Below are 24,459 nucleotides of genomic sequence, written 5' to 3'. Positions count from 1 at the left end.
TTCACAAGAAAATACAATTTCAGTTTCTCAACTTCAAAATTAGTTTTTTTGAAAGTTTTATGTAGTCCACTGGTTCATATTTTGTTCCTCTTCTTCATTTTCAAATAAGTTGCAAAGCAACAATCATTTTTTGACATTTAAATATAAACACTCTTAAATATAAAGGTTCTTTAGTGGCATCAACGGTTATTAAAATGTTCTTCACAACGGTTTCTTTAAGAACCAAAGAAACTGGTTCTTCTATGGCATCGCTGTGGAAAAAACCTTTAGGAACCTTCATTTTAAGAGCGTAATGTAATGGTGTATTTGTCTAGATTTAAAGTCGGGCAGTATCGTTTCATTGCTTTGGTAAACACACTGATTCATATTAGCATTTTCAATGCCATGTTTTTCCATTTATGGGACAGAATTCTCATCCGTGTTACTCATTGCATTACTCACACATCGCCTCCCTAATTTGTCCAAAAACCCAAAATAACATGTAGGCCTATTGTAAACAGCGACTAAAAACTGAATATATATAAATAATCGTTATTGTTTTGAGATAATTTCTTCTCATTTGTTCCTTGTCTCTTGTAAAAAACACAAGATATAAAAAGAACAACATATTTTTACAGAAAACTATACATTTGTATGCTGTTTTGAGTCTGTGAAATCCCAAATACTGTCCTTAAAGCAAATGTGAAGGGACTTATCTCAAGTTATAAGCATATAACCATTTAGTAATTCACATAAATGTGACCTAAAATCAGTTATTATGCATTGCTTCCTCCAACAGCGTTAAAGTAAGTGATCATCAGGTAGACATGCGAGTAAGCCATACGGCTGCCCCACGTCTCCATGGCCCCTCATTGGTCGAGATCACTTCATTGTGAAGAGTGTGCGGAGGAAAGAATGGACTACAGCTCAGGACAGAAACAAAAGGCATCCAAAGCAAAGTGCTGACCGCAGCCGGGGTCTGTGAATCAGGGAGCCCCATTGAAGCGGCGTCTGTATAAATAGCCCCACAAATGCCTGAGCAGGAGACCGCGTGGTGGATTCCCCTCAACGCACACAGCTCGTTCTGTTGGGTAAGTCTGGTAAACCCTGTGCCTCTGCCAACTTTAAACCAGATAGTGATTAAACAAGCTCGGAACACCATAGTGAGCATTCATTATGCAGAATGACTAGACAAACAACGATCCACTGATACAATCAGACAAGCTAATTATAATTATGATAGGGGAGATATTTATGAGACCTGACGTCCATTAGACAGTGGTATAAGCTGCTCAGTTTAATTGATCCAACAGTGTGCAGGCTTGTCGTACATAGGCTTTTTTTTTAAAAAAAGATTGATGCCATTTAATTAGTAGTAAAATTGCATCCAATTGAATTTAACATTAGGCCTATTCAATAAAAATATGTAAGGATTATTCAATTAAATTTTACTATTACTTAAATTGCTTGAATCTTAAAAAAATGTGCAGTGTAAATTACTCTGAGTGAAAAAAAATAGTGTATAATTACTCTGACTGGCACTTGTTTTGGATGAACAGATGTGCTTCTTGTCGTTTGTTGTCGTTATACAGAGAATGTGACGGTTATTTGTCCCGCCCATCCTCCACTGTGATTGGACGGTTGGATGAAAAGTGACAGTGATGAGCGTAGACTGTAACGTTTTTTTCAAAGGTCGGCCAAGCGTAAAATAGACGCGCAGCGCAGGCGTTTTGAAAACGCGGCGCTCCCATTGAAAACTATTGAAAAAAATGTGCTGGCCCTTGGGAAAAAACGCTTTGGTGGGCACAGGCCTCGTCACGCTGCTGGCGTTTTTAAACACGCGACGCTTCCATTGAAAACAATTGAACTGTGCTGGAAAAAAAACGCTTTGGTGTCACTGGTCACATTAGAAATGCATGAAAAGGCTTGATTATCATGTATAGCATTTTCTTTTTGTGGGTACATGTTCAGCAGTGTTGTGAACTGTTCTGATATAATGTCTGGTTCCTTGCATGCAGGTCAGTCAGCGCTAATATATCTGAAACAATGGCTCTGACAAACCCTATGTCAATGCCCATGGGACCATGGAAGGTAGGCCTACAGTGATTTATTTAATTAAAAAAATATTTGAATTATTTAAGTGTAGTGCAATGTGGGGCATTAATTAAATGATGTTCAACATGTTGAACTAAAGACACCATGTATGTTTCTTTCCCAGATTACCGTTTATGACCAGGAGCATTTCCAGGGCAGGCGTTGCGAATTCACCGCTTGCTGCCAGAACATCATGGAGTTCGGAATGGAGACTGTCCGCTCCCTGAAAGTGGAGTGTGGCGCGTGAGTAAAAGCGAACATCTTTGATTACCCAAGTAAATCTCTCTTCCTCTCTCCAAGCCCTTCTCCTAATTGCTTCCTTTTTCTCTAGCTGGGTCGGTTTTGAGCACTCTACCTTCAATGGCCAGCAGTTCATCCTGGAGAAGGGAGATTACCCATGCTGGGAGGCCTGGAGTGGAAGCAATGCTTATCGCATTGAGAGGCTGATGTCCTTCCGCCCCATCTGTTCTGCTGTGAGTGAGACCATCTGCACCAGAGACACGAAAAACACCCACCATTAGACTTTCTGATCATCACTATTTCTGAACACATTTGTTTGTCGAGGTTCGTGTAGATAGATGCAGAACCTGATTTCACCAAGTGCAACATGATCCTGGATCTTTGTTGCTCCTGGAAGAACATTCCAATCAACCAATCAGATTTAAGGGACAAGTTAACAGTTTATGTCAAGTTTAGACTTACAATCAGGGTTATGTGCTTCTTCATCAGCGTTATTCACCTATCATTTCCCTCGGATTTTAGGTGTAACTTATGGGTAGGGTTAGGTTTAGGGGTGTGGATATGGTTATTAAATTTTCTGACAGGAATGTTGTTCCAGGATCAACAAAATATGCTGTCTAACTCATCAAAATCAGGATGTGCAAAACAGGCATTATGAGAGAGGTACTGATTATAAAAATCTCGGCTATGCGCCATTCAGAATTGAATTGAGAATAACTGAGTTTGAATTGAGCTAGCAAACAAATTCCAGAAAGTAAAATTAAAATAGAATTTCATTTTTCAGTATGAATTAGCCATATACATGTTATCATACACATGAGAAATAATCAGAAATATCAGTCTAAAATATTTGTTTAAAATAAAAATCTTATTTATATAAAAATATATCAATATTATATATTTTTTTAATTCAATGTTTTATATTTTAATTCTTAAAATTTAAAAATTTAATTTAATTTTTATTTACAATGACATAATTTACATATAAACATGTTATCATACACAAAAGGGGTATAATCAAGAATATTAAAATATAAATCTGAAGTATTTACTAAAAAGCAACAAATAATAACATGCACATGTTCATAACATGCACCGTTACGAAAAATTTGGCCTATACGAGAACCGATATATTTCTTTATATTTGAAAGCCGATAACCGATATATTGGCCGATGAATCTAGATCCAAATTTTTAAAATAATTTTTGAGAGCCTGATTACAAAAACATGTCTCAAGCACACAATTATAATGTTCTCATTCTGATTTTATGTAGCCTATATGACAGACGTGCTGCACATGTTGCACTTAACTATAATTTCCTTTTTTGAAGTGATTCCGATCATATTTCAAGCAATTTAAAACCATCATGGCGAACAGAGCGCATCTGAAGTGTCTCAGCTGAAGAAAAATTTGGCCGTTATAACATTAAAAATGAACATATATTGGCCGATATATATCGTGCATCCCAAATAAAAAATATAAATCTATTAAAAATCAATATTTTAAAAGCCAATGATTATTTATTTCAACTTTTATTTTCATGGTCATTCTATGGAGCATGCTGGAAGAACATTTCCCAGAATGCAATATCTTGTTAATTTTGTTAAGTAATCAGTGTGACTCAAATCGTAATTTTGCTCACTAGTGCATTCAGCAACTCATAGGTCTTTGGTTCTTCATTCTGAAACAGATGCAAAAGGATTCCCGTATGATGCTTTTCGAGTGCGAGAACATGAGTGGAAAGCAGTGGGAGGTGTGCAATGACTACCCCTCCCTGCAGGCTATGGGATGGTGCAACAACGAGATCGGATCCATCCAAGTCATGAGTGGCGCGTAAGTATGATCGTTTGAATGGATTTTGATCCGATCATACTGTTAGGGTCAATTTTGCCCCAAAACAAAGGCTAGCATTCTGGCTTCCTGCTCTCTTGTTGCTTTCGTGTGAGAGTGCTTCAGTTCGGGCTGGCGTCACTGCATTCGTCAGCGTTTGAGATCTAAAATGCCCAACTTGGCCTCCATGGTAACATGCTGCATCTGTGTCCCTTTTTCTCTAGCTTTGTATGCTACCAGTATCCTGGTTACCGTGGTTACCAGTACATTATGGAGTGCGACTGCCACGGAGGCGAGTACAGGCACTACAGGGAGTACGGCTGCCATGCTCAGACCCCTCAGATCCAGTCTATCCGCAGGATCCAGCATTGAGAGGAACCAGCCGTGTCCTTCCTCCCTCCCCTCCCCTCTTCCTCCTTCTGAGCCCTTAAATCCTCCACTTCCTCCATCCCTCCGTTCCCAGCCATGCAAGATGGTTTGTTGACCAGGACGGCAGGCTGGTATACTGGTGCTACACCAATGTAACAAGTCCACAGCACTTTTTTTTACCAACTACACGAGGAAAGAAAGACAAACTATTGACGGCAGGAACAATGAGAAAAAACCAGCAGAAGAAAAAGACCTGTATGATTCCAGCCGAGCGGACGTGGTGCGGTGAGAAGCCGGGAGCGTTGCTCTACTTTCTTCATGACTTGCTCATCATGATCGTAGCCATTGCAGTTTTCATGGTCAACATCTGTACGATTTTTGATGAATAAAGAACATGAGTATAAAATCTGAGGAAACAAAAAAACAGAATACTTGATATCAGCTGACTATGGTGTGTGGATTTTTCCTGACCTTAAGTGAACATTAGGGCAAACATTCAACTCTCACAGATGAACATAAAATGAGGTGTAATGAATAGTCTAAAATTAAAATTTGAAATGAAAAGATACAATGTGTCAGATTTTATATTAAAGCGCGACAAGGACAGCCTTTTGTCCTGTCTATATCAAAATAGCACTATATCTCTAATTCAATGATGTGTATACTTTTGTTTAAAAAATATAATCCACTAAACTAAACTAACTTTCAGATGCTGATATATATATATCCTTTTTTTTCAGATAATATTTTAATAATTTTAATAGTTTTAGTGCAGTTATCATATAAAAAGAAATCTAAATTTTGGAAACATATATTTATAATGTCACCTTTAACATTTTACTCTTTACAATTACAATTTTATACACAAATATATAGCTGCCTGCCTATTATATTTTAGGAAGTGGGTCTTTGGAAGAGGATCATCATATATTGGGGTCAAAAGTTTTTAATAATCAATTAAAAAGGAATTTATACAGTACCAGTATGAAATTACGCTGTACCCACATTGGACCAGCGGTTTGGAAAATGGATGTATGAATGTGCTGTATCTGAAATTGCATACTTCCCTACTATAGGTGAAAAACAGTATGTGACAATAGAAGTGTGTCTGAATTGACAGTACTCATAAAATGCCCTGTCCAAATACCCACATTTGCGGTCTTGGCCACTTGATAGCATGTGCACGCAACAGGAAGTAAGTGCCCAAGACTGTCCCATGACTTAAAAATGCCAAAGCGCAGTGCTCTTAAAGGGATAGTTCACCCAAAAGTGAAAATTACCCCATGATTTACCCTCAAGCCATAAGCCTCATATATCCTAGGTGTATATGACATTTCTTCTTTCAGACGAATACAATCGGAGTTATTAAAAAATGTCCTGGCTAAGCATTATAATGGCAGTGAATGGCACCCCAAAATTTGAAGTATCCATCCATTATAAAAGTACTCCACATGGCTCCAGGGGGTTAATAAAGGCCTGCTGAAGCAAATAGATGGGGTTTTGTAAGAAAGATGTCCATATTTAACACGTTATAAAGTAAAATGTCAAGCTTCCAGCGGACCACCTTCTGTATACAACTTACGGAAAAAGCGTAACTGGCGCAATGACGATGACGTCGGACGTAGTGTAAACGTTTTGAACTGCGAGAGGCATTACACTTCCGCAGTCTGGTGGAAGCTAGATATTTTATTTTATAACGTGTTAAATAACATGTTAAATATGGATAAATATGCCCCCCCCCCCCCTTTACTTTTATAATGGATGGGTGCACTTTTTTGTGCTTCAAATTTTGGGCTGCCATTCACTGCCATTATAAAGCTTAGAAGAGCCAGGACAATCATGGGATAATTTTAATTTTGTGTGAACTATCTCAAATACAGCTTCGGTTCCACTGTAAGTTAAATGAATTTGATTACATATAATTTGGTAGTAAAACAAAGTTGCACATTTTATTGGTGCAAAGATGAGTAGGCTATGTGTATTTTGTACAACATTGGCAACAGCTTTTTATCACTTAATTAGAAGCACCACGATTTAAAAATTATCTTCTGTTAGTTACATAGCGACTACTGAACAGACATTTAGAAGTTTATTTTAAAATGCAAAGAACTGACAATAAAAAAATGCTCTTTAAACACTTGCATTTTTTGACACACTAAGTGTGTCCCATCGGGTTTTCAAAAGTTATATTCACACTTGCAGTCTTCATGCCTACTTGAACACTTGGGCCAAATACAGGAAATACATCATGTAAGTAGACAAGTGGTCAAGTGCAAAGACCGCAAGTGTGGGTATTTGGACAGGGCAAAAGAGTAGGCAAAAATTACACGGATGATCTACTTCTTCAGGCAAGATTCTGAAATGTGCATACAATGGACACATTACTATCCCATGAGGCCACGGGGGAGGATTTGTGAATGGCAGAGAAGCGACACAACTGATGCTGGTAGGTCACATGATGAGGACAACATGGCGAATGTAGTACGTCTGAATTCACACAACATACACTCATACTATACAGAATGTACTTTTTAGCGGTCGTGGCATAATTATTTATTCAAGTAGCTACACAAGAGAGTAATTTCAATTTCGGACGCAGCCCAGCAGTTAATTCGCTGCGACCCTCACAGTGAGTATATTATGGGTATTCTCTACCGGTTGAGTGCACATCGGTTGTACAGTCGTTATTACAGTGCATTGTGGGATTGAATGAGTGCACACGATAACGTCCACTATTGTTTCGTACAGCACTATAAAATGGCTCTCCCCTCAAAAAGTGCCCTATTTATGAGTATGGGGCAATTTCGAACAACGCATAAGGGATTTACTTCCCTGCTTCTTTTTGCAAGGGAACTGCAAATACAATCTAAAAGGTGACTCAAGTGTTTTTGTTTTGTTATCATTCTGAGCAAATACAGCACCTAAAATACACTTTTAATTATAAATACATAAAATCTTATGGGCAGAAATGTTATGGACGTTTGTCAACTACCCTTTAAATGGCAGTGGTTTAATCCATCGTTTTGGTTTGAACCATCGCAAACCAATTCTCTACTGATTAAGCCAAGTGAAATCTATTAGTGTCCCTAATTTGCCCGCTGGCAGACCAAATAATGACCCATTTTGTAATGGCGCAACAAAAAAACAACTGACAATAAAAAGACAAACAAAAGATTTGTTAAAATATCATTATTGTTTGCAAGCCACTACAAACACGCAATGTATATTTTGTGGCTAATTTTGTCGCATATTTTAATAATTCCGCAGCCAATACTTGGCTTGAGAGACACCAGCACAGTGAACGAAGAAACATATCAGGGGTATTATAACTACGCCGCCATGACCGACCGTCTTCAGAGTTTTTCTCTCAAATACTCGCACATTTGCAGCCTCGCGACCACCGGACAGTCTGTCGAGGGAAGGGAGCTTTGGGTCATGAGAATAACAACGAACCCGAGCACGGACGTACCGGGCAAACCCAGGTTCAAGTATGTGGGAAACATCCACGGGGACGAGGCTTTATCAAGGCAGGTGTTACTGTATCTGATTGAGTACCTGTTGACTCAGTATGGCCGCGAGGTGAGAGTCACGGAGCTGGTGAACCGAACTGACATTTATATCATGGCCAGCATGAATCCAGACGGATTTGAGCGGGCGGTGGAGGGAGACTGCGCTGGAAGTGCTGAAGGCCGCGAGAATGCCAAACATTATGACCTCGACAAGAGTTTCCCAGACCGGGATGAGCCCTCCAGCGAGACTTCAGATGATAAACCCGAGGTCACGGCTGTCACGAGATGGATTCTTGAAAAAAAGTATGTTGTTTTCTCTACACCTCAATGATTGTAACTTTTTCTGTACACCGCAATGATTGTAACTTATGTCAATTGTAATATTTAAAATATATATATTTTATTTTATTATGTCAATTGTAATATTTAAAATATATATATTTTATTTTATTAATTACTCACCCTCATGTCTTTCCAAGCATGTAAGTTAAGACTTTTGTTCATCTTCGGAACACAAATTATCTTTTTTTTTTTTTTATGAAATCTGACAGCTTTCCGTCCCTCCGTTGACCGCTAACGTTATGCAACCGACGCTTCATAAAGTTCATAAAGCGATCGTAAAACTAATCCATATGAATTTAGTCCAAATGTTCTGAAGAGACTCGCAATATGATAGGCAATATGATGAACAACAGATTGAATTGATCCTTTTATTTACATATAAACATGGAATCAGCGAACATAAACAGAAGCTCAACCGAAAAGGCTTGGCGCGCGAGAACAAACCCCATTGGTTCTTGCAGAAGCTCAAACGCTGCATAACAACCGAGAACCTCATTGGTTCTCGCACGGCAAGCGAACATGTTTAAAGGGTTAGTTCACCCAAAAATGGAAATTAGACCATGATTTACTCACCCTCAATCCATCCTAGGTGTTTATGACATTCATCTTTCAGACGAAAAAAAACAAAAGCTTTATAATGGCAGTGATGGTTGTATTGTTTTTGAAGTCCATAAACGTGTATCTATGCATCATATAACTGCTCGACGTGGCTCCAGGGGGTTAATAAAGGCCTTCTGAAGCAAAGTGGAAACATATCGCCCAGCCCTAAGTGATTGTCTTTTCAATTCATACGGATTCCTTTTACGAACTTTTTAAAGCGTCCGAGTGTCAGTTGTGTAGCTGTCAATGGAGAGACAAAAAGCTCTCAGATTTCCTCAAAGATCTTGTGTTCCGAATATGAACAAAAGACTTATTGATTTGCAATAACATAAGGGTGAGTAATTAATGACAGAATTAAAATTTTTGGCTAAACTAACCCTTTAAGTCAATTATTTAATTATTTTTATTGAAATAATTTTATATTGACAGCGTCCGTTAACCTCGCCATACTGTTACAAATGATTTGGTATTTTTTTGTTATTTAGCAGGGTCATCAAGGGTCTTTCCTTTTATATTTTTCACATAACAACTGCTGCCTGCAATTTGGTTATACCACACTGACTTTGATTTGGCAGACAAAATTAGCAATTAAGAAATGACAAGGTATGCTAAATTTCAAACCACCTTGATTATTTTTGACTATCATGATTATCGTCAGCAACAACTATTAAAACATCTTTGTTAATTGAAATAAAGCTGAAATAAAATACAAATATTAGAGGGGAAAATGGTTGCCTTGCATGGCAACTTAACTTACTGAAATAATTTTATTGAAACAAAAAAATAGAAGCTAAAACGGATTAAAAACGAACTTGCAATATAAAGCTAATTCAAAATATTAATACAACATAAAAAATACACTAAAAGAACACCGGACTGTATGCACCACAAAAATATAAAACATTCATCTTGATTTATTCAGTGGTGTAATGTGAAAATCTCAGATCAGAAGCAAGAGAACAAGTCGAATCTTTTCACAAGAAGTGTTTTCTTACCAGGTTTTAATGCTCTTTGTCTGTTCAAGGTTTGTCTTGTCGGGTAGTCTACATGGGGGCTCTGTGGGGGCCAGCTTCCCTTTTGATGACAGCAGTTCTTCTGCAAGCCCAGGGCTGACAGCAGATGAAGCCCTATTTCACCATTTAGCACAAACCTACACTGAGAACCATCCCAATATGAGACTGGACGATCCTGGCTGTCCTGTTGATCCCTACAAAAGCTTCGGAAATGGTATCACAAACGGTTGGACATTAAAGTCAGGTATTTTAACTAAATTAAACTCCACTGAGCTTTGGTTTGGTGTCCTGTATGTGCGCAGGGGGAATGCAGCATTTCAACTACCTCAAAGGGAACTGTTTTGAAGTCAGTTTTAAATTCAGCTGCTGCAAGTATCCACCAGCTTCTCAGCTTTACACCGAGTGGACCAACAACAAGGAGGCCCTTCTTACCTACATGCAGAGAGTGAGTTGGTTGGAATGTTTTCTTATGTAGAACGGTCTCCGTTTTTTTTCTATTGCTTGTTCAATTTACTTGAATAAAACAAGTTAATTTAATTGCATCATGTTCAACAAATGTACTTAATCCACATGATTTTAGACTGCACAAATTATTTATTTATGTTTAAGTAACATTATAAAACTGGGAACAGTATCACTTCCCATCATGCTTTGCATGGAGCTGGATAGGAAGAGTTTATGTTGAAATAAAGTGTTTTTTTTGTTTGTTTATTTAACATGTGTAAAGTTGTTAGCTGACAGTAGTGGTGGGAGCTTTGAAAAGTTTCGAATCAATTGAACCAATTCGCAAAATGATTCCCTGTTTCGATGCCGCCACATGCTGGTGACCCCTGCTGGTCAGAACAGTGTAAATGCAACACCAACTCAGGCCAAACATGCATAAAAAAAAAACATTTTACTAACCCATTGCAAATGTTTTTATTGAAAGTATAATCTATCAAATGCAATTAACTAATATAATAAGATTAAATATCAAGTGTCTATATAATGTGTTCTTTTATTAATTTTCAGGGCTTTTGTTTGTTCCATGGATGGCTCCACTAAACAGGCAAATAAGAGACTATTAACTACTATTATTCCTTTTAATTATTATACAAAGGTCTCATTAAAATGTCTACAAAATGTATAAAACTGTTTAGAGATCAGGTATCCGATCAGCAAAACTCCGAACACATCTTCCTTTCTTAAAAATGACTTCAGTGCCGTTCTTTTCTCAAAGCAAAGCGCAAGTCTTCCAGAGTCGCGGCCAAAGCCGATTCGAAAGACCGCTGTCCGCCAGCTTCTTTGTTTAACAAGCATGTTTACAAGTAGCACATGGAACGTTAAGCCCGCCCACCGACTCTTTACACAATGTAATTGGCCTGACCAGAGTTTGGTTTTTCCAGCTCGCAAGCCAACGGAGAGTTGCTAGACTACCTTGGCTGCAAATTAGATTTGCTGCCGCTAGGGCGCGTCTAGATTTCTAGGCTAACAGAGATCATTACTACTGCTAACAAGAACTCGAGTTGCCTTAAAGGGATAGTTCACCCAAAAATTTAAATTACCCCATGATTTACTCACCCTCAAGCCACCCTATGTGTATATGACATTCTTCTTTCAGACAAATACAGTGGGAGTTATTAAAAAAAAAAAATATCCTGACATTAATGGCAGTGAATGGCAGCCCAAAATTTGAAGCCCAAAAAAGCATGTCCATCCATTATATAAGTAATCCATATGGCTCCAGGGGGTCAATAAAGGTCTGCTAAAGTGGCGCGATGTGTTTGTGTAAGAAAAATATCCATATTTGAAGCTTTATACTTATATTAGTCATACCATTTTCATTTTTATTAACACCCCGGAGCCGTGAATGGATGCACTTTTTTTTTTTTTTTTTTTTTTTTAGGGTTCACATTCTGGGCTGCCATTATAAAGCTTGGATTAGCCAGGATATGTTTTAATATAACTCCAATTGTATTCGTCTGAAATAAGAATGTTATATACACCTAGAAGGGCTTGAGGGTGAGTAAATTATAAGATTTTAATTTTTTGATGAAATATCCCATTATTGTAAAAGTAACTATAGGACTGCTATGAATGTAACCAGTAATATATTATTGATGCCAACACCTAACCTAATATCACGTGTGTAAAGAAAAGTTATTGTTAGCTGATAGTTTACTTCAAAATTGAAGTCGTTATTGGACAAGTCTTTAGTTGAGGTTACTCAATTCAGTTCATTTCATGCAACATAAAGTATTTCAGTAGAGACAACCTGCCCACAATTGAATTCAATTCAGCCAAAGAGTGACCATTAATGATATCAAATCTTATTTTGCTTCTGTTTAAGGCTCATATTGGTGTGAGAGGTTTCGTAATGACCAGATCAGGCTTTGGTCTCCCAGATGCGACAATCTCTGTTTCTGGAATTGATCACAACATCACAACCTGGATGTTTGGTGATTATTATCGGCTGCTGCTGCCTGGGAGATATGACATCACTGCTAGCTCACCTGGGTGATTATGTGCAGATGCATAAAAGTAAAACCCTAAGATGGAGTTGGTCCAATTTGATGGAATTTCTCATGTTTCCTTCAGGTACCTTTCAAATACTGTGAAGAATGTGCCGGTGATTGAAGGCAAAGCCACACTGCTAAACTTCACTCTTGAGGAACCTGTCGAGGAAACGTTAATGTTAGATTCCTCTGAACAGCATATAGTGGTCAATGAAGCTCTGAGCACACCAGGGCCTCCCACCTCAAAGTATCCAATCCAGACTTTGGACTTCCGACATCATGGTTATGATGAAATGGAGATGTTGTTGCAACTGTTTAGTGCTGTCCATCCATCCATCACTTATCTGAACTCTGCTGGACAATCAGTGCAGGGCAGGAATCTTTATGTGATGGAGATATCCACCAATGCTGGTGTTGTTCAGCAAGGTGCAATTGCATAGTCACATTTTTATATTGTGTATCTGTGTACACTATGGGTCAAATGTTAGGAATAATTTTTTTACACTTACGCATTCTTATGCATTTATTTGATCGAAAATCAGTCCGCATCATTACTCCAGTCTTCAGTGTCACATGGTCCTTCAGAAATCATTCTAATATGCTGATTTGCTCCTCAAGTATTAATCATGTCCTTATTATCAATGTTGAAAATAGTTTTTTACTATTAATATTTTATATATATTATATTATATTATATTATATTATATTATATTTATTATATTATATATTATATTTATGGATTTTTGATGACCAGAATGTTCAAAAGAACAGCATTTATTTGAAATAGAAATATTTTGCAACATTATAAATGTCTTTACTGTCACTTGATTAATTTAATTTGAAAGTATTAATTTAAATGGAATAAAAAGTACTAATCTCTTTCTAAAAACTTAATTACCCCAAACATTTTAATGGTAGGGTATCATGTTTCAACATTGATAATTAGAAATGTTTCTTGAGCTGCAAATCAGCATATTAGAATAATTTCAGAAGGATCATGTGTCAAGATTGGACTAATGATGCTGAAAAAGAATACAGTAAAAATAGTTTTTTTTTTTAAATTGTCATTTATTCATGTGATGACAATTTAAAAAAAATCTATTTTTACTGTATTTTTGTTCAAATAAATGCAACCTTGGTGAACATAAGAGACTTTCAAGAACATAAAAATATCTTAATTCCAAATTCCTGACTGGTAGTGTGCATTAGTATGTCTCACTGCTAGTGATTACCTCCCCTTATTTAACCAGGTAAACCAGAGGTCATGTTTGTGGGTAACCTGCATGGAAACGAGTTTATCGGTCGTGAGATTCTCCTAAACCTGGTTGAATACTTGTGCCGCAACTATGGAAAAGATCCGTTGGTCACACATCTAGTCAATAGCACAAGAATTCACATCATGCCTTCCATGAACCCAGATGGGTATGAATTAGCACTAGAAGGTACAAGCAAATATATTGTCAGGTTGTTTGATTGTTATTTTCTGCATTTACCCTGATTTTCTTCTCGTAGCTCACAAGGAACGGTTCTCAGGAGACCTGAGTATTATTGGCCACGGTAATAGTCACCGTGTTGACCTGAATACAAATTTCCCTGAACATTCACAACCGAAGAACACTGTTGAAGCAGAAACTCGAGCAGTGATACACTGGATCAAGGCCCACTCCTTTGTGCTGTCTGCAAGTATACGTGGAGGTACAGAAAGTGGCAGTTTTAAGTTTCTCAAAATGTTAATATACATTTTTAAATGATAAAACTGAACTGCCATTGTTGTCTCTAGGGTTTAGGGGAGTCGTGTATCCGAGTTCCCTTGACTCCATTGATGAGAACATGTTTAAATCAGTTGCAGAAGCCTACTATATGGTGTGTATTTTGAATGCGGTGTACATCATGAATTACTTAACATCAGTATAACATTTAGCTAAATTTACTGACACAACCATCAGCAGAAAACGGTGTAGAAGTGTGTCAGTGTTTTCTATAGTATGTATATCAAATGTCTCCAATTTTCCAATGCTGTTGTCTTTTTATTGGTTGTAGCAATCTCAAGCCTTTCAAGAGCCTCAAGCTTGTGACGTGCCAAGAACCAGAGAGAAAAAAGGCACTAGGCGCCATCGTCCAATAGCCACAGGTCAGACTGAAGCATAATCACTGATTAAAGTCAATATTAAATAAAGATGTATAGATCTAGATAGGGTTTGGGGTCAGTGTGAATAAAAAAAGTGTTATGCTTGTATGCTTATTTTAACACGATCCTTCAGAAATCCTTCTAATATGCTGATTTGATGCTCAAGAAACATTTCTGATCAATGTTAAAACAGTTCTACTTAATAGTTTTTTTGCAAACAGTGATGCATTATTTTTTCAGGATTCTTTGATCAATTTAATTTGTTTTTGTTGAAGTAAAATAATGAATTTCCTTAACTTACAGACCCCAAACTTTTGAACAGTTGTGTGTACTGTTTATCATTATTGTTTTATTATATTTTGTCTTGCTTGTCTGTACATATTCTTCTATGTTGAGTATCCTGTTTCACACAGAAATTAACATTGTTTTTCCCTTCTGCTTAATGGTAGGAACTGATATGCTGACTTGGGCGTATCACGGCACTGACACTTTAGCCGTTAACATCGGTCTGAGCTGTGAGCTGCTCCCACCAGAGGATTCACTCTCAGAATTCTGGGAGAAGAATCACAGGGCGCTCTTACAGTTTATACAGCAGGTGATTCTTTTACATTTGTATTTTTGGGTGAGCTATTCTGTTTAAACATTTGCATGACGTCTCGTATGTCAGGTTCATATGTTTGTGAGGGGTATGGTGACTGATGGTCATTCTGGCAAAGGCATCGCTAATGCCACAGTCATGGTGGAAGAATCAAGACATCAAGTCCACACCAGCAGCACAGGCCAATACTGGAGACCCCTGGCTCCTGGTTCTTATCATCTCACCGCCTCTGCTCCAGGGTGAGACCTTACCCTTCACACAAAATGAACAGAATGCCAGTTATAAAATGGGTCAGCCATTAAATTTCTTGTGCTGTTTCCCCCCAGTTATACTCCAATGTCAGCCTCTGTCCGGGTGTTGGAGACTCGGGTGGAGCAGGTGGACTTTAAGCTGACCAGAGATGCATTGCAGTTATCTGAAGGAGAACAGAAGGACTTGGAGAAACTGGTGGAGAAGCTTTTAGCCCCTGGTGGGCTGGATCAGTTGATCCGCAGCCTTCTACCTGCTCAGACCCTGGAGTACAGAACCTACAGGGAACGCGCAGAGTTCCTAAGAGGACTGACCTTAAACTTCCCTCGCATCACACGGCTGTACAGGTATGTAATGCTGATTGGGAGTGCATGCTAAGTATTTTGACTTGGGCCAGTAAGTAACCACCTCCTATAACAATGTGCTAACACCCTCTCAGAACACTTTAGCCACCATCAATGACAAACCTCACTAACATTTTTGTAATTATGTGAGGCAAAGTAACTTCAGAGTTCATGAGAATTCACCGAATGGAGTTGGAGGGTAAATGATGTGAAACTTCAAATGTCTTTGTTTGAATCTTGTTTCTCCTGGGGTCAGTTTGGGTCAAAGCACTGAGTTCAGAACTATCTGGGCCCTTGAGATCGCTGGCAATTTGGAGATGCCTCAACCTGCCGAACCCAAGATCCGTTTTGTGTCCGGAGTCCATGGTGATGCGGCAGTAGGTCCAGAGTTGCTGCTGGAGTTTGCTTCTGTTCTCTGCCTCAACTATGGCAGGAGTCCTGCCGTCACCAAGGCAAGCTTCACAAAACATTGAAAAACATTTTGTAAAAACATTTTCTCCCACCTTATATTATTTCCAACACCAGCGCTGTTTGCTCGCAAAAGTTTTGTGAGGTGAATAGAAAGTTTCTAGGGGGTGAGCGAACACAAAAAAAGCATTGACGTATAATTTCTCCCATCTCAATTTTTTGCTGGATTTCGCGAACAAAAAACGGTCCATTATGAATAGTTGTATGAAGTGAAGTCCCTTTCAAACCAAAACCGCTTTCTGTTGGTGAATCCAATGAATTTGTGAAGACGAGTGAAACCTGCTTGAGCAACTTCTTTGGCCTCACACGATTCTTGATTGCACGGATTGAAATGACTGGATTTCATCCATGAAATTTCGCAGAGGAATGTTAAATGTGCCTGGACCTTTAGAATTGTCCAAAAGGCAGCGGCCTATTTATGCTTCCTATCTTTTGGAACATCCAGTGCATCTGGAGTAAATTTATGCTGCTGTTTAAGTAGGCAGCTCAGAGTTTGTGTATCTGTCATTTAATACAGTTTGTTTGTGTGTCCATCCTCTTAGCTGATTGACAGTAGCAGGATCCTGATTCTCCCGTGTGTGAACCCTGATGGTAGGGAGCAGGCACTTGAGGGACTCTGCTCTTCCAGTGTGGGACACACCAATGCTCATGGAATAGATCTGGATACTGATTTCTTCTATGGTCTGTCAGCTCTCTGCATTGAAACGATGTCATATTACAAAAGCTTGTGACGTGGTCAGTGAATAAGACGTGTATCTATACTTAGGTAATGCATCAGCGCAGCCAGAGACGCGTGCAGTGATGGATCTGATTTATGGAGGGGGTTTCTCTCTCTCAATAGTGCTGGAGGGAGGCTCTCTGCTGGCCACGTATCCTTATGACAGACCTAATCAGCATGGTAACCAACAGCACAATATTTGTTTATTACTATTACCCATTCTTTTTGTTAAGGATCCTAACTCTATGTATTAAACTCTGGCATATAAATGATAAATGAAGTTAAAGGGATAGTTCACCCCCAAAAAGGAAAATTATCCCATCATTTACCCTCAAGCCATCCTAGGTGTTTATGACATTGTTCTTTCAGACAAAATCAGTTGTATTAAAAAATATCCTGGCTAATCCAAGCATTATAATGGCAGTGAATGGCAGCCCACAAAAGTGCATCTATCCATTATAAAAGTGCTCCGCATGGCTTAATTGTTTAATAAAGCCCTTCTGAAGCAAATCAATGGGCATCAAATTTTGGACTGCCATTATAAAGCTTAGAAGAGCCAGGACATTTGTTAATATAACTCTGATTGTATTCGTCTGAAAGAAGACTGTCATATACACCTAGGATTGCTTGAGGGTGAGTCAATCATGGGCTAATTTTCATTTTTGGATGAACCATCCCTTTAATGTCTGATTTTCACCCAGCACAAAATGAGGAGACGTTGAAATATTTGGCCTCCTTGTATGCCAGAAGTCATCCTTTCATGCACTTGGGAAACCTGAGATGTACAAAAAAGACAGGTATTATTGAAAAGAGCAAAAATTAAAAGAATACTGCTAAAATTACATGGAATGGAGTCATCCTCATATCATGTTTTGTTATTTTTTTGGCTATAACTCAACAGAGAAAATTCCAGGAGGGATCCTGAAGGGTGAGGATTTCAGCGCTCACACTGGCAGTATGAAGGTATTGGAATCTATTGGAGATTGTCCCAATGGCAGCTTTTCTCACATGTTTGTAGATAATGTTCTTGTCGTAACATCTGTCGCTTATGACTTGCTTGTTGTGACTCATCAGAGTATTTGACACAATGTAAATTAAATTACTGGCATTTTGACCATGTAGGGCCCTGTGTACACCTGGTATTAAGATACATTTTTGCCAATTGGATCATAAGTGGACGACGCTAAATGCAGGATCTAAAAAGTTTTGAGCTTGTCCGCTTCCAGAGGTAGGTGAAAACGCATTAGACCGCTCATGTGGTCGAATGTGTACGAACAGCCGCAAAAGACTCTCCACCTACTGACCTAATGCGTAAACATTATGGGAAGTGCCAAGTTTGGTTTGAAGACAAACTTACCAAGCACCATGTTCTCAATCCTGATTTCTATTACTCAGTGTTCGTTGTGGTCTCGTGGCTGTCAGAGCAGAAACTAAAGCTGCTGCTCTCCATATGTTGTTCCGTCATCTCCGGTCGTATGTAAATTGCGCGAGCTTATTTCGTCCATTAGATCGAAAGATCGGGAAAAACTCATGCATTGAACCACCCTCACCTCAAAGAAATCAGGACAGAAGTGGACAAGAGACGGATTAAAACACCAGGTGTAAACGGGAATGTGTCTGCCTCGTCTACTTGTGATCTGATCGACCAAAACACATTTTGATACCAGGTTACAACTTGTGTGCTGAATGAGGCAGAACTGTTTAAAATGATCAAGTGTTTCGCTCTAGTAGTTCACCAAAAATGAAAATTTGTCTTTTAACCCAGTTAAATCAATATCCAAAATCCACTGTAGCTCTCAAATCAAATTTTCTTCATTTTTCCATTTTGTATGTTTTTTGTTTAAGAAACTACAAATGTTGCTCTTTTAGGACTTCAGTTTGGACGTGGGCGTTTGCCCTGAGATCACGGTGTACACTGGCTGTTGTATGTTTCCACCTGAACATCAGCTCTTCTCTCTGTGGATGGAAAACAGGATGCCTCTTTTCCGCATGCTGGTAGAGGTGGACACGCTTGAACTTTCTCATCTTCTCAGAATGGCTATATTTTCAAGCAATCTAAACTCATTTTAAATCCGTTTTCCACATATTTGATCTCTGAAGGTTCACCAAAGGCTGAGCGGTGTTGTGAGGGACAGTAAAGGCCGTCCAGTGTCAGATGCTGTTGTGGTGGTGAACGGCTCAGTGAATGTTCATGCAGACAGTCAAGGTCACTTCACCACTCTCGTGGCTCCAGGCACACATCAGCTGCAGGTTCAGGCCCATGGATATCAGCAAGTGCTCCAGCAGGTATGTTTTAATAATGGCTGATGGCTTTAAAGAGGTGAAGAAGAAAAGAAAAAAAATAATTATATATACATATATACATGCATACATGCATACGCACGCGCACACACATTTATTTTAACTTGATAAATATTTAATATGGATGAATTTGACACAATAAAACTGTCACACAATATAAATGAAAATATTACTGTTCAAAAGTTTATGGTTGGTAAGAATTTTTTTTAAAGAAATACACTAAATTGATCAAAAGTTAAAGTCATTTATACTGTCTATAAAATACAAGATTTTGATTTTATATAAAAGGTCAAAAGGTTTCCACAAAAGATTTCCACAATAATATTAGGCAGCACAACTGATTTCAACATCGATAATAATAATAAATATTTCTTGAGCAGCAAATCAGCATATTAGAATGATTTCTGAAGGGTCATGTGACTCTGAAGACTGGAGTAATGCTGAAAATTCAGCTTTGCTGTAACAGCAATAAATTACATTTTAAAACCGCTTGTTGAACAAGAAAAAATGTTGGGCAGGACTTGATTTTGGATCATTGTAGTTTGCTAATTGCTGCGATCTGATGTGAGTGACAGGTTGTCTCACACTTTGTGCCATATTGCATTTTTTAAAAAGAGAGAATTATATCACAGTATTACTGGTTTTACTATGTTTGAAAGAAGTGCTCACCTAAGATGCAATCATTTGATCAAAGACATTTAAAAAAAAAAAATGTACCCATCCCAAACTTTTGAACTTTACGCTGCTTCTGTCCAGGTGAAACTACACACATTCTACAATTCTCTCCCCTGTGGTTTTAGGTGAATATATCCTCAGACAGAGTGACCAGACCTATTGTGATTGATTTTACAGCAGACAGGACTCCCCTCAATCGGGCAGTGTTTGGAATTGCCACAGGTAAAAAAAAAACCTTTTGTTATAATTCCAGAGACATCATTGGTCAAGATTGTGAAAAGATTGGTCAAAAGAAGTTATTGTATATTAAAGAGGACCTATTATGATTTTCTTCCTGAAATGCCTCAATTGTAGTCTTAAAGGCATGATACACTGTAAACCCCCAAAAATTGAGGTAATCAGTTGCATCAAATTTAGTTATGATGTTCCCGATTTTTAAAGGGTTAGTTCACCCAAAAATGAAAATTCTGTCATTAATTACTCACCCTCATGTCGTTCGACACCCGTAAGACCTCCGTTCATATTCGGAACACAAATGAAGATATTTTAGTTGAAAGCTGATGGCTGAGAAAGGCTTCAGACAGGCCTCCATTGGCATTCAGTACATTTATGATCCCAAGACCCATAAAAGGCACTTAAAACATCGTTACAAAGTCCATCTCACCACAATGGCTCTACAATAATTTTACGATGCAACGACAATAGTTTGTGCGCAAAAAAAAATCTAAATAACACCTTCATCCAACTTGTTCTTGTCTTCCGTGTGTGCCTCCACGACGCATGCGCGAGAATATGATGTAGCGCCAGCGTTCGGGAATCCATGAAATGCACACATGAGCCCGATTTTGAGAACTACGCCGAGACCTAAAGCACGATCAATGTAGAATTCAATAGCTTAGATACGCGCGTCTTCCTCTGCTTGTAAACAAATCGCTTCTGGGTCATGTGTCCGAACGCCGGATCTGCGTCATATTCTCGCGCATCCGTGTGTGCCTCCACGACGCAAGACAAGAACAAGTTAGATAAAGGTGTTATTTAGATTTTTTTTTTTTTTTTGCGCACAAAAACTATTGTCGTCGCATCGTAAAATTATTGTAGAGTCACTGTGGTGAGATGGACTTTGTAACGACGTTTTAAGTGCCTTTTATGCGTCTTGGGAGTGTAAATGTACTGAATGCCAATGGAGGCCTATCTGAAGCCTTTCTCAGCCATCAGCTTTCAACAAAAATATCTTCATTTGTGTTCCGAATATGAACGGAGGTCTTACGGGTGTCGAACGACATGAGGGTGAGTAATTAATGACAGAATTTTTTTAATTTGTGGGTGAACTAACCCTTTAAGTAAGCAGAACTATCAAGTTTTGAGTTTGTAGTACTCATGTATAATTACTCCTAACTTGAAGTACTGAGTTAGCTAACGCATACATTTGGATAGCAATTAACATAAAATATTTAGTTAAATAAATTAGCGAATTCTTTGCAAAAAAAGTTCTTGCATTTTTTAATTAGTAATTTACTTCACTGTAAACCCTAATAAGTTGTCTGAACTCATATGAATGAGTTGTTTTAAGTTAATAAATATTTTGCTAGCTATAATATCTATTTCAGAAAATGTCAACTTGCCAATTTGTTAACAAATAACTTAGTATAGCAATTACTGAATGAGTTCAGCAACCTGCTCTCAAACCATGCGGCTGCATGCGCCACTTGTCACCATGACTCTTCAAAAACCTGCATTACCAGAAACTCTTCTAAATTAGTATAAAACATTAATCATACTAGAACTCCCTTACCATTAATCTTGCACAAAAAAACATATTATATAACACTTAATTTTAGCATTTACTCTCTATTTCGAGTGCCATGGGCAAAGCACCCAGTTTCAGTTAAAGTTAAGTTAGTCTAAATTAAAGGAAATGAGTTCATACAACTCAAAACAATGAAATGGTTCCGTTTACTTGAAATATGTCAGTGCATTGAACTCAAAAGAAAAGTTTGTCCTACTCAAATCAATTAAGTATTTTGAGCGTTAGGGTTTACAGTGACGATTTTTGGATTAAAATATCCAAAAATCACTAGAGCAGTTATATAGTTTGTTCACTTGTTGCAGCACTGATGATGTCTCTCATTTAATGTTCATCAAAGAACAAAGGTAACCATAATAAAAACTATTAAGGTAAAGTTAATTCTAAAGGTATAATTTATTATTTATGCTGTTAAGAAAGGTGTTTGATAACTATTACATTTCTGTATATGTCTAACAGGGAAGGCCACAGGTAAATATAACGTTTATTATAATGGGTTTATTTAAAGATTAAGTTCACTTAAATTAAAAGTAAATGTTGAAATTGGTAGCTTTCATTTATACTGTAACGTCATTAATGTTTCAAAGAGACATTAGTATCAGTGATACTGGCCTTCATTCATAAAAAGATGCCATTACAATACATTTAAAATATGCCGTCTTTAAATTGTTTCTACAATAATTTGGAGAGTAACTGAAATTACAAAATTAAAAACTCCAAAAATATAAAAAACTTGCGATTTAATTACAGAAAACAATGCGATTAGTTATTTTTTGTAATCGATTCCCAGCACTAAGTGTGTATATATTAAAATTAGCTGTTTCACAAATTCAAGTATTCCTATTTAAACCCATATTATAAAATCTTTGTATATTTCTTAATTTTACTGATAAATTCAGGCCATAATAATTAGGAGCTTGGCATTTACTTGTCAAACTCCCTCTGAGTGAACTGAACTATTAAGTGACTTGAATGAAAGGACTTCTATAAAAAATGTATTGGTAAACTGTCCTGCAACCCTTCATCCTCATTTAGCCTCTTTGATAAGCGTCTTGATCTGCACTCTCCTCATCTGGCACCTTCGCTCTACCAAGTTCAGCCGCATACGAGACGGGGTTCGTTGGTTGCGTCGCAAGAGGCAAGACCTCCGAATGGAGGCGATGGCTTCAGAGAAGTCACCTTTGCGACAGGAATTTCTGGATGAGAGTGAGAGTGAGGATGACCCTTTCTTTGTGGACACTGAATGTACTGTCACAATGTTTAAGAATAAAAAGTAATTGTCTTTTTGCTCAGTAAGTCAAATTACTTTGTTTACACTTTAGCAGCATTGCATCTTTCCCACTACATTCGTTCACAATGTGTTTTGCTTCCTTTGGCCTCCCTAAACTTCATAAAATGTACGCATTTATTAGTCTTGTGGTAATGGTGGATGCACCGGTAGTTTGGGTGTTATTTTTGTTTCAAAAAATTTCAAATCACCCTTTAAGTACACCTTGGGCTTGTTCTTCGTTCTCTGGATTTTACCGTTGAAGTTTTGACATGATCCAGGATTGTTGGGTTCTTCGAAGCTCATCCTGGAGTTGCTGTCTACAGATTGCTGTCTTAAGTATTAAGCGAGGTATGAAGAATGGACCCCTGGTCTAGCAATCCTTTATCATTGAATGAACAGCAGGTGGCAGTAAAGCACCAAGACTTTTGACAAAGGAAAATAAGAAACAAATGAAACATTCCTCATCCCATTCTCATCGATGTAATTGCTCAGGAACGCAAAACTCTGTTACTGTTGCCCATAGTTTTGTTCAGATCCCTAACCCCTAAATATTCAACATAAGCACATGGGCTAAAGCACCTCAGACTTGAGGTAAGGTGTGCTCCAGGAGCGGTTCTACACCCTTTTTAGGGGGGCTTCGCTTAGTGCGGTTCATTTGAATAAGTGGGAATGTTGCCATCTGAACCCTGGTCCGAATCTGGTGCAGTTTGAATTAAATATGAACTGAATATGGACCAAAGACTAGTAACAAACCAAAAACATGAAACAAGATGCGACCCTAAAAAGGGCAGAATGCTCAATCATAACTTTTCTCGTCATAGTCTCGATGTTGCCCATCACAGTTTGGTACTGACTTCAAAACCACGTCTCCTTGCAGCAGTTTGTGTGTCTGACGAAGTGATTCCTGCCGCTGTTTTGACTCCTTTACACATTTTATAAACTCTTCACGAGTTCTCAACTGGTCAAAATGCCATCATATATAGGCTACGCACATATGAGTGAATTTAGCCCAGAACACAGCACGGTTTTGGTTTTTTGGTAAGTTCTGTCGTGAAAAATACTTGAAAATAGGCTCATTTTCCAACTCCCCTAGAGTGAGGTAAAACAGTTGAGTTTTACCGTTTTCGAAACCATTCAGCCGATCTCCGGGTCTGGCGGTAGCACTTTTAAGCATAGCTTAGCATAAATCATTGAATCTGATTAGACCGTTAGCATCTCACTCAAAAATGACCAAAGAGTTTTGATTATTTTTCCCATTTCAAACTTGACTCTTCTGTAGTTACATTGTGTAACTAAGATTTTCTAGGCCGATTATGGCTAGGAACTATACTCTCATTCCTGTGTAATAATCAAGGAACTTGCTACCGCCAGACAGTGGCGCAAAAAGTGGGTATGCGCTATATGCAGCGCATAGGGGCGCAGCATCTTGGGG

General features: G+C 38.1%; 2 protein-coding genes across 2 annotated transcripts; both read left to right on the top strand.

The window, feature by feature from the left end:
* Nucleotides 1–1,028: 1,028 nt before the first annotated feature.
* On the top strand, nucleotides 1,029–5,073 carry cryba1b (crystallin, beta A1b). The gene is made up of 6 exons (XM_079834735.1): nucleotides 1,029–1,070; nucleotides 1,998–2,070; nucleotides 2,198–2,316; nucleotides 2,405–2,546; nucleotides 4,005–4,147; nucleotides 4,369–5,073. The coding sequence occupies exons 2-6, from the start codon at nucleotides 2,026–2,028 to the stop codon at nucleotides 4,514–4,516; spliced, it is 597 nt and encodes a 198-aa protein (XP_079690861.1). The 5' UTR covers nucleotides 1,029–1,070; nucleotides 1,998–2,025; the 3' UTR covers nucleotides 4,517–5,073.
* Nucleotides 5,074–7,732: 2,659 nt separating this feature from the next.
* cpdb (carboxypeptidase D, b) lies at nucleotides 7,733–23,034 on the top strand (the record flags this gene model as incomplete). Its single annotated transcript, XM_079834533.1, has 21 exons — nucleotides 7,733–8,325; nucleotides 9,989–10,191; nucleotides 10,280–10,422; nucleotides 12,307–12,473; nucleotides 12,555–12,898; nucleotides 13,723–13,914; nucleotides 13,985–14,167; nucleotides 14,253–14,335; nucleotides 14,513–14,603; nucleotides 15,050–15,195; nucleotides 15,268–15,437; nucleotides 15,525–15,794; nucleotides 16,048–16,243; nucleotides 16,802–16,940; nucleotides 17,026–17,157; nucleotides 17,679–17,774; nucleotides 17,879–17,940; nucleotides 18,847–18,978; nucleotides 19,078–19,263; nucleotides 20,079–20,175; nucleotides 22,793–23,034. The coding sequence occupies 21 exons, from the start codon at nucleotides 7,733–7,735 to the stop codon at nucleotides 23,032–23,034; spliced, it is 3,867 nt and encodes a 1,288-aa protein (XP_079690659.1).
* Between the last annotated feature and the right edge of the window lie 1,425 nt (nucleotides 23,035–24,459).

Source organism: Gobio gobio (assembly GCF_949357685.1).
Source record: "Gobio gobio genome assembly, chromosome: 14".
NCBI classification, from domain to species: domain Eukaryota; kingdom Metazoa; phylum Chordata; class Actinopteri; order Cypriniformes; family Gobionidae; genus Gobio; species Gobio gobio.
The sequence above is the reverse complement of the archived record's forward strand: the minus strand, read 5'-3'. Positions and strand labels throughout refer to the sequence as shown.

Coding starts and splice junctions, on each gene's coding strand:
- cryba1b (XM_079834735.1), top strand. CDS start 2,026: ATGGCTCTGACAAACCCTATGTCAATGCCCATGGGACCATGGAAG. Junction 2,547..4,004: donor TCCGCCCCATCTGTTCTGCT/GTGAGTGAGACC, acceptor ATTCTGAAACAG/ATGCAAAAGGATTCCCGTAT. Junction 4,148..4,368: donor ATCCAAGTCATGAGTGGCGC/GTAAGTATGATC, acceptor CTTTTTCTCTAG/CTTTGTATGCTACCAGTATC.